The sequence below is a fragment of the Carassius gibelio genome, chromosome A24, assembly GCF_023724105.1.
Source record: "Carassius gibelio isolate Cgi1373 ecotype wild population from Czech Republic chromosome A24, carGib1.2-hapl.c, whole genome shotgun sequence".
Classification (NCBI taxonomy): domain Eukaryota; kingdom Metazoa; phylum Chordata; class Actinopteri; order Cypriniformes; family Cyprinidae; genus Carassius; species Carassius gibelio.
The window spans coordinates 7,395,667-7,406,105 of record NC_068394.1 but is presented as its reverse complement, the minus strand read 5'-3'; the positions used below and the strand labels follow the sequence as shown (position 1 = coordinate 7,406,105).

Below are 10,439 nucleotides of genomic sequence, written 5' to 3'. Positions count from 1 at the left end.
TGGTTCTTTTTGTTAACTTTGTTAGCCAGTGGGAGTAAATGGATAAAAGTTGTATGGGAAAATATTAAGAAATATCGCAGATCATTCTAACATGTTTCTAAATGTTTTATCTAATTTACAACCCTTATTTAATTCAGTAGCGTCTTGTAACTTTGTTAAATAACCACTTGGTGCCGTGTTCAAACGCACTGACTAAAATTGAGACAATGGCGCCCCCAAAGGGATAACAACTGAACTGCTCTCAAAATGTTTTCGAAACCGAAAATAATGTGCATAAATATATAATGTACATAAATGTAGTGTAATATAATATAAGCAGCACAGAACTCTAGAAAGCATTATCAGAGGACGTAATTGAAGTTCAATTATTTAACATTAATTATATTATCAAAGATGTATTTAGATTTATTTTATATTATAAAGTAGTATATTAATAAGAAATTGTTTATAATATATTGTAAATTAAATTAAATGTGCATATAAAAATAAGAACCGTTTTTCAGCATTCCTCCCTCCCCTAACACCCCTCCCTAAAAATGCAAAACCATATATAAATTAAAAATTTTGAAATCCTTTTTGAAAAAAATAAAATAAATAATAACAATTGCAAACCAGCATATAAAATTGTGATCTTCCCTAAACTTATCAAATTCAACTCATGAATAGTAATTGTATTATCATAGATATATTTAATTATTTTAAATATATATTTGTAATGTGGTATTCATATACATACATATGTATCTATATTTTTCCTTTTTTCTCTTTTGTGTATGCAAACTTATAAAAATATTAACAAATGTATATATATCATACATATTAGCTAAGGTCCTTGTTTTGTATTGTTTAAAATGTTTCAACCTATGGTTGAAATTGGTTTGAAACTTAATTTTTAGCAGTTCAGTATATCAGATATCACATTAAATAAAAACCTCTTTTTTAATGTGCAACCTGGTTATTTGAAAAGTGACTTCTCTATCCACTATTTGCAGAGGCATAGTGAGTCTCAAAACAAAACCATAGTAAGGTAAACAAAAAAGGGTTAAAAAAAAAAAAAAAAAAAAAAAACAAGGATAGTTTTAAATTTGTTACGGTCCAAATGTAAAAACGGTATTGTTGTCTCTTTCAGCAAGCCTTTGTGATGCACCACAATGATGAAGGAGGATAAAGAAGAATCAGAGCTGCTTAGCAGCGGGGTTCACAGTAATGGTGCTATAGCCTGCTCAGCCAATCACACTCTGATATGTAAATGAGATAGGAGAGCATGTTTGCTGATTGGTCCTCCCCAGACTTGCCATTGGCCTCATCAACGACTCTTTCTATAAGCGGCTTCACCGTGATGGGAGCTGAGGAGGGGCGGATCCTGCCAGGAGAGGAAGAGAAGAGCGCGTACATGGGCGGGATCTAGACCCCGGCTGGAGTAGAGCATCCCTGACAGCGGCTCAGCTAACGGCTAGAAAAGCATCTCCAGGCTGATGCTGAGTCAGGTACAGGTGGAGTCACAACCTTTTCGGTCATGGAGGAGCTGGAACATACCTGTCCACTGCCACGAACGGTGAGATACATGTTTTGTCGTTGTCAAGGGTAATCTGTGAAACACTGAGGAGAGGTTGGGTGACTTTCTCTTTGTTTTCAGTCTGTGTTCATCTGTTTTTGTCTTTTTGTGCTTCTGTCCGAGTGATGTTGAGCTTGTGAAACTGCAGTTAAAGTGAGCTGTTTAGCACTGACTATCTGCATGTTATAATGCTGCTTTTAATCCTCTGGGTCTGCCAGATGTTGTTTTTAAGTGCGAGAGCCAGCGCTTTGGTGGGATGGTGCCGAGCTAATGTTACAGACACCATCCAGATTGCATTTATCAGCAGGTTGCCCTTCTATGATGTTGCTCCTCCTCCTCACCTTGTACTGAATTCTGGGAAAGGTCTTCAGCATCCTTCAAAACACTGCCTCCGTTGCTATGGGAATGAATCATGCATTGCTCCATGGAGATTTTTCCTCCAATGAGTAATGAGAAATCACACCTACATTGCATTGGATAAGTAAATGAATATGTACCAGCTGGGTCTGTTTCCTGTTGAACAGCAGGAAGACACTCTAACTGGGCATTTCCTGAACAGCCAGATGGTCACTAATGTCTCAAAGGTCACTGGAATGTTAACACAGAAATTATATCTGTAACATTTCTGTAATGTGTTTGCCCAGAATTCATTTCAACACATCTAGTGGCTTCTGCCCACATGTTTACTAAAATAGATCATGGCTACAATAGCTGTCACACTAGGAAGATGCTACAAGGATGATTTAAGCAACTGTAAGGTTTTAAAGGGACAGTTCTCCCAGAAAAATTTAAATGTTGTCGCCCTCAAGTCGTTCCAAACCTTTATGAATTTCTTTCTTCTGTTGAACACAAAAGAAGATATTTTGATGAATGTTGGTAATCAAACAGTTGCAGGCAGCAATTGACTTCTATAGTAGGGAGAGAAATAAATGTACTATGGAAGTCGATGGCTGCCATCAACTGTTGTTTGCCAACATTATTCAAAAATATATATTTTTGTGTGTTAAGGAAGATTTTATTCATTTAAGTATATGTAAATGACACAATAAAAGCATGTTTTTATCTGTCTGATATCGTTACCGTTTTTCATTTTTGTTGTTTCATTAATTAATTTCCTCTTTAAATTAAGCCAAAATCCATAATATAATATCCGTTTGAAAGTGAACAATGTGAAGAAGAAACTCTTTAAATAAGAATAAAGTTTTCAAATGTATCTGTTGGGCACAATAAAACCATAATTCAATGGTCTGATATCGCCGTGTTTGCTATTTTTGTACCTTTTCTATTTTGGTTGTTCTATGAATTTAGCAGATTTTAAATATGCACTTGAATCAGCTGTTGTACTAAAATATATACAGACTTGAACAATGTTTTTGACTAGATAATAAATATTTCCCATTTGAAATATTCTTTCTATATTAAGTTCTTTGATAACCCCATTCTCCTCCGTTTAGGATTTGAGTAGACTTTTAATTATAAACTGACTGTGAAATGCGCAAACAATAAAATATCCCGGTTATCCTGCCACACATTGAAATGCTAATTCAGAATCACGTGTTGTCACAGTGTCGGCAGGCCTGTCTGTTGTGCTATAACCCACGAGGAGGTTTGAATACATTGAAATATCCATGTTATGTACATCTGTATCTATCTCCCCTCCTGTGCTGCTGTGGATGAATGATTTGTCTTAAGTCAGTGACATTAGAGAACCCTCTACTGGACAAATCAATATCCGCTGTAAAGAAGCTCTTACACTGATTGCCTTGAAATCAAGTCCTATGATAACCTCTATTTTTACAAAGAATATTTGTATATATAGGATGTCATGTCAGCAGGATCTAGGCATGTTTAAACTACATTTTATTTGAAAAGCTGCAATGTCTTATTTATTTCTCATAATTTCTCTCAAGTAAATGTATTCTTAAATGTTCTCTGCAGACTCTCATAGAACCTGCCATATTTACCCCGGAGACGAGCTGCGAGTGTCGGGCTCCACATGAGAAGCTGACTGTAGAGCAAGCTCGACTTGGAACGCCTGGTTAGTCGGTATTTTCTCCGTCTCAAAATCTTGATTACTAATGTAATCACAATAAAATAAACAGGACTGAATCTAACCGGACACACACACACACTCAAACACACACACCCAACCATTCAAGTCCGTAAGAAATAAAATAAATAAAAAACAGAAAATAATACTTTTTGTTATGCAAGTATAATATTTTGCCCAATATATTAAGACAAAATTGTGCTGTATAATTATTGACACAATCCATAGACAAGCAAGACTTTGAGTCAGAGGTCTGTAGTAGTAGATTTACTGCTGCTTAATTTTTTTGTGAAACCCTTTTTTAATTAAACATCAAAAGAACAGTTATTTGAAATATACATCTTTTATAACATTATAAATTATTTTACTGTCAATTTCGATTAGTTTCATGCATGTCTGCTTAAAAAAGGATTCATTTCTTAAAAAAAATAATAATAATATTGTCGGTGCCAATAGCCTCATGGGCGGCCCGCTGACCATTGTGTTTTTGGCATCCCGAGTCCCTTCTCGTGGACCCTTTCCTAATCCCTTCCTCCCACTTTGCTTCCTGTCTAAATAAAAGCAAAGATGCCAAAAATGAATATAAAATAACAGATTTTGTGTGTGTGTTTTCAGAAAGCTTCATTAGATTTGTCAATGATTTCTAAAAGTGTCATGAATTTTCCTTTTTCAGTGGACCGGCCGGTGCGAATCTATGCAGATGGCATCTTCGATCTTTTTCATTCCGGTCACGCTCGCGCCCTGATGCAGGCTAAGAATCTGTTCCCTAACGCCTACCTTATAGTTGGAGGTATAGACACGTTACATTTCCTGATCCAGACTTATCGATATTCTGTAGATGTTGTTGAATTATGAACTCTTTGGTCCTAAACTGATGAATGATCTATGTTTGGGCGTTAAGTATGTAGTGATGAACTCACTCACAAGTACAAGGGCTTCACCGTGATGACAGAAGACGAGCGGTACGAGGCATTGAGACACTGCCGCTACGTTGATGAGGTTTTGCGCGATGCGCCCTGGACTCTGACCCAAGAGTTTTTAGAAAAACACAAGGTCAGTAATTTGTTCACATCAGCACAATACCGTACACATACTTCCCCGCAGTTAACCCTCTGGTTGGTGTTCTCTAGATTGACTTTGTGGCGCATGACGACATCCCATACTCCTCTGCTGGATCTGAGGATGTGTACCAGCATATTAAGGAGGCAGGTAAAGAAAAGTGGCCTTCTCTTAAGAGCATGTGTGTGTTTGTGTTTCACACCAGATCTAACATGTGTGAGTGTCTCAGGTATGTTTGTGCCCACCAAAAGGACAGAAGGGATCTCAACGTCCGACCTGATCACCCGGATAGTGAGAGACTATGACGTGTACGCTAGACGTAACTTACAGAGGGGCTACACCGCTAAAGAACTGAACGTCAGTTATATTAAAGTACGTTAATGATCTTAACTCAAATGCCAACTGTGTGTTTTGCTTCAATTTTGCTGACTAGTTGTTCTGTTACTAGATAAATGGATATTTTCTGACAAGATCCGGTGTCTGGAGTTGGATCTGATATTTCTGATGTGGAGACATGATATAACATAAATGTACTTAAATGTTAGTTTATTTTTATTTTAACAAAGGGTTGTTATCACTAGAACTAAAACTATAACCATAAAATAGTATTACTTGAAATAAAATAAACATGAACTGAAATTACATTAAAGAAACATATTTTTTTAACTTATTTTAGCTATTTGTCAAATAACTTACTAAAAGTTTACTAAAAATAAAAAATGTTTAGACAAATTTAAAAAAAGAAGAAAATATAAAAACACAAAAAACTTTAAAACCGAGAAAAAAAATCTAATTCAAAATATTAACAAAAACAATAAGAAAATAAATTATACTAAAATACCACAAATTGATATAACATATTTTCCTTAACCATTATTCAGAAAAATATATATAGATATTATATATGAAATTTATAATAAATATTTTATGAATTTTAGTTTTTTTAAATATCATCACTTATTATTAACTTTTTTGGGGCTCACATCACATGACATTTTACAACAACAAAAAAAAAAAAGATATTATTATTTATCATAGAAGTGATGTATTTAAGTCACTGTAGCGTAATTTTAAATGTAGTTTCGAGAAAGAAAAAAAAAGTAATATAATATATAAATGTTATATAAAATATAAAATGTTTTGTATAACATTTAACACTGACATAAAAAAAAATGCTTGCTGAACTCACTCTTTTTTTGGACAGGAAAAGAAGTACCGTCTGCAGAATCAGGTGGACAGGATGAAAGAGAAGGTGCGGACGGTCGAGGAGAAGTCCAAGCACTTTGTGTATAGAGTGGAAGAGAAGAGCCATGATCTTATCCAGAAGTGGGAGGAGAAATCACGAGAGTTCATTGGGAACTTCCTGGAGCTCTTTGGCCCAGATGGGACTTGGGTAAGCAAGGGTATATGTAGAGTATATGCACCTATATAATAATACAAAAGAAAAAACATGAAACAAAAGAAAAGATGTCGTTTTTTGTTTGTTTTCGAATCTTTGAATATGACTTCTTCCTTTTTTCTAGAAGCAAATGATTCAGGAACGTAGTGGGCGTATGATCCAGGCGCTCTCTCCACGCTGCTCGCCCAGCAGCAGCCCACCGAGGGACTTTTCCCCATCACGCTCTCCGTCACCTCCATCCCGCTGGGCCATGCCCAGGACCTCTCCGCCCACGTCCCCGAAGGGCGCCTCCGCCTCCATCAGCAGCATGAGCGAGGGTGACGAGGACGAGAAGTGAGGAATAAACCATCACACACACAATAGACTGAACTTTACTCACAAACAGCTACCCTCATGGGAAAATTTGAAGTACTGTACACAGCACAGGGTTGTTGAAGTCCTGTTTAGTTATGCTGGTATTCCAACAAATATTTGAAAGCCATTGCAGCCCTGAACAGATCCTGAGAGAAGATTTAACAAATTCACTGAATTAACTGAAGCCACTATTAGTGACTGTTCTTTGCATACACTATTTGTTGTTATAGCACCCAAATTGTTAAAAAAATATGAACATCAACAGGAATAAGCAATATCAGTATTATAACGGCTATTGGTTGTTATATTTAATTGTTCATGCTTGTTCAGTTGTTTGGTTTCCCGTATTTTTTTAAATCACCCAACATTCACTTAAAGCAACACTCAAAATGTATATAATGAGCGAGTACATCATAAACTCATATACCAAACTGCCTTTTTGTCTTATCCCAGAACACTATGGTACATTTATAATAAAAATGTTTGGACTGTTGTAGCCTGTTCAGGTCGTCACCGTTGCGGAGTAACACATACCTCCGTGAATCGCCATAGACATAAACTTGGAGAAGTAGATCCGGTTGGAATGTTCTTCCGCGGGATACGTGTAGTTCTGTTTATTAACCGCTAGAGTTGCTTTCAAATTCATCTTTAAACCCACTGATAATTTAATAACACTGTTTTTACAAAATTTGATAATTACCAAATCAAAAGAATTATCTTTTTTTCACACCGTACATTCACTAAAATGTTGTGGTTTATCGGTTAACAGCCATAACAAGATAAATTATTATCGGGTTCTTTTAATATTGGTGTATACCCACAAATTAGTTTAATGACACCAAGTGGCCAAAGAAGTGTGGTTAGTGAAATAGACACACTGAAATATTGTGAACAAAAGTGGTAGTGAATTTCCCCTGATGTTTAAGAGGAAGTGGACTGATTCTGACGTCCACTGCTCAGGTCTGAATGGAACATTGGGACTGTCCTATTGTAATATACTGTATGTTTATGATGTCTGATCCACCTCATGAATGTGTGTCAGCGCACACATGAGGAGCTAATGCTAACATTCACTGAGCTGTCTGTGCATGCGTTTAGTTCTCATTAACCTGTGTGTTACTGCAGCCTTAACCTCGAAATCATTCAGAATTGAAAATTTGCTATAAAAAATGTAATCACCCTTAGACCATTCAGTATGCAGGTGAGTTTGTTTCTTCAGATTTCAAGAAATGTAGTATTACATCACTTCCTTAGCAATGGATCCTCTGCAGTGGATGGGTGCCACCAGAATGAGAGTCCAAACAGCTGAAAAAATTGATGCAGTTCATCGATTAACACTGTGAGAAGTGCAAAGCTAAGTGTTTGTAAGAAACAAATCCAATATCAAGGCATTTAAACTTTAAACCATTACTTAAGGTTAAGCTACTATCTATAGTCTATAGTCCATTGTAATTCTAAAGTTTTGGACTGTGTTTGCTCAACATATTTCTCTCCCGATTCAGATGAGACAAACACGTAGCTTTTTGCTTCACAAGGGAGTTATTGATGGAATGAACTTGTGATGTTTTTATCAGTTGTTTGGACTATAATTCTGACGGCACCCATTCACTGCAGAGGACTCATTGGTGAGCAAATTATGTATTGCTAAATTTTTCTAAAACTGTTGCAATGAAAAACAAACTCACTTACATCGTAGATGCTCTAGGGGTGAGTACAGGCTCAGCAAAGTTTCATTTTGGAGTGAACTATTCCTTAAAATCTGTGCTCGTCTATCTACAAGCCCTACATCATGGAGAATGCCCTTCTGTATTGTCTAGGTATGCCAGAGCCACTTTAATTTATATAACCTGCGCTCTGTAAAAATTGTCTTTTTGTTTGTAAATTGTTTTCTTTTACATTAAAAATGGCTTAAAATGTAAATAAAAAACTGAGTAACAGAACAGTTGTCAGCTCCAAGATTCAAATACAAATTCATGAACACGTACTGATGGTATTACTGGAAGATCTCTTTATTGTTCTTCTTTTATAGGTACTTCAGATGGAATGTCAATACATCAATATCCACATCATGATGATGTATGCGTCAGCATCATCTAACACATTTTGTATGTTTGGAACAGCATCTATCTGCAAGCAGTACTGTTTAACTTGTAACAAAAAGAAAAAGTCCAAAACACTAATAGTCCCACAGAAATGCCCATTTTGCAGATACAAGATGGTTGCATGAAAACACTAAAATATTAGGTAAGAGATTTAATTGTAGGTAAACAGATTTTCCTAATGTGTTAACACTCTGTATGCATGCAAAAATGACTATGACTATGTGAACATGACAATGACAGAAACGGTTGTGAAGGCTTGTTTTCACAGGAAAATGCTTGCATACTTCATTCCGCTCCTCTGAATGCTTGGAGTTAAAGGCATCAAAGTGCATTCTTCACTGACTTTTTTGAACATAAAAACTAATAAACCGTATAACAAATATTTTAAAATAAATACTGAAATCTAAACTCTAATAACATGAAAAACTAAGGTGTCATCAAAACACACTCAAAAGACATTTTTTGAATGTTTTCTATGGAGAGATTCTGACACATGGAACAGAATCAGAACATCAGCTGATAAATATACAATCACACTCTATTAAACAACAGCATGCCTGCAGAGTTCCGATGGATGAATCTCATTAACATCAAAATATATTCAATTATATACATTTTACATAAAGAATAATGAAATCAATTGTTGCACCATTAAGATTTTTTTCACTGACATTATGAGAATTCAGTTCATTTCATTTCTCAATTTACAACACTGTAAAATCTCTTTCTAAAAAATAGGTTTAATTTTTCTCATGCACCATAATATTTTTTTCTTTATATTTCAGGATGAAATCTGATTTAGACATGTTCTTGACAGGTTTCGTGAGATTCACCCTGGAGTGTTGCAGTAAAAACGAAGACTAACAAATGTTCCTCTTATGGAGTTTCAAAAGGCAAAAATTCAAATAATAGGCAAAACTCACCTATAGAAATATCATTCAGGTTCACCTAAATATACTTGTGCGTGCAAAAGAATCACTGAGGAATAAATGACAGTATATATTTGAAATAGGACACTCAACAAACTCTTCTGGCCGGAGTCAAGCTTGTTGTTGAGCATTGGTTCCTGTAAACCACACAAACTGTCCTGGATTTCCTCTTCATAGACCCCTTTACAGAATCACTGCACTCAAAGAGTCCCAAAACGTATCTGTGATAGGAATTTTATAAGACGAGGTCCTCTGGAAAACATTAATTCCATCAAAAGGAATGTTTGAGAAGTAGTGGTATAATAAAAATCTATCTTAAGCTTAAACTTTGATTCAAAAGTTAACCAATCCATTAAGCTGCTTCTATGAGTTTATATCTAGGTAATGTACTACAGCTCAGAATCAGCACAGCCCTACACAAATGCACAACTTGGGAGAAAACACGGGTGTCAAATAAATAAATAAATATTGGAAACAACACTTGATTTGTTTAAAAGTGCATTTCACCATGCTTGGGAATATTACTTTATGAGCATACTCATCTGCTCCCCAAAAACATTTGGGTGCATCTAACAAGCAAACAACTGTTCATATTTCACCCAAAACATTGAAAGAAAAATAAGAATGATTTTGCATTAAGAAAATAGTTTTTAGAACCACTAAAAATGTTTGCATTATGACAGTTTTCATTGCATTATGCACATTTCCCTTCTCAAATTGTCACTACTGTCATACAGTAATGAAAATCATCTTGTCTGGAAAGATTTTATTTTCCCAATTAAACTCACAAATTAATTTTTTTTATTTGAAACACATTTTTTCATAAATGCCTTAAATTATAAATATATTATACAAGTATAAATTCTAATACATTTATCTATCTATCTATCTATCTATATATACACACACATATATACATACATACATACATACATACATACATATATATATATATATATATATATATATATATATATATATATATATAAAA

The 10,439-nt window shown here is 35.0% G+C and overlaps 1 protein-coding gene and 1 long non-coding RNA gene across 4 annotated transcripts; both read left to right on the top strand.

The window, feature by feature from the left end:
- Positions 1 to 1,291: 1,291 nt before the first annotated feature.
- Positions 1,292 to 8,357, top strand: LOC127946410 (choline-phosphate cytidylyltransferase B-like). 3 transcript variants are annotated; one of them, XM_052542965.1, is made up of 8 exons: positions 1,292 to 1,555; positions 3,494 to 3,593; positions 4,279 to 4,395; positions 4,507 to 4,658; positions 4,736 to 4,814; positions 4,894 to 5,036; positions 5,869 to 6,057; positions 6,191 to 8,357. In XM_052542965.1, exons 1-8 carry the CDS (start codon positions 1,517 to 1,519, stop codon positions 6,398 to 6,400), a joined length of 1,029 nt encoding a protein of 342 aa, XP_052398925.1. In that variant the 5' UTR covers positions 1,292 to 1,516; the 3' UTR covers positions 6,401 to 8,357. The 3 variants fall into 3 exon arrangements, with proteins under 3 accessions (XP_052398925.1, XP_052398926.1, XP_052398924.1); XM_052542966.1 differs by having other exon boundaries at positions 1,293 to 1,555; positions 4,921 to 5,036; positions 6,188 to 8,357; XM_052542964.1 differs by having other exon boundaries at positions 1,295 to 1,555; positions 6,188 to 8,357.
- Positions 8,358 to 9,595: 1,238 nt separating this feature from the next.
- LOC127946411 (uncharacterized) lies at positions 9,596 to 9,928 on the top strand. The gene is made up of 2 exons (XR_008151086.1): positions 9,596 to 9,739; positions 9,789 to 9,928. It is a non-coding gene; the product is annotated as an uncharacterized LOC127946411 (long non-coding RNA).
- The last annotated feature ends 511 nt before the right edge of the window (positions 9,929 to 10,439 follow it).

What these genes read in the sequence shown, in the direction of transcription:
- LOC127946410 (XM_052542964.1), top strand. Translation starts at nt 1,517, where the DNA reads ATGGAGGAGCTGGAACATACCTGTCCACTGCCACGAACG. An exon ending in CGCCTACCTTATAGTTGGAG is followed by an intron (nt 4,396 to 4,506) that starts GTATAGACACGT and finishes TTGGGCGTTAAG; the next exon opens with TATGTAGTGATGAACTCACT. An exon ending in TGAACGTCAGTTATATTAAA is followed by an intron (nt 5,037 to 5,868) that starts GTACGTTAATGA and finishes TTTTTTGGACAG; the next exon opens with GAAAAGAAGTACCGTCTGCA.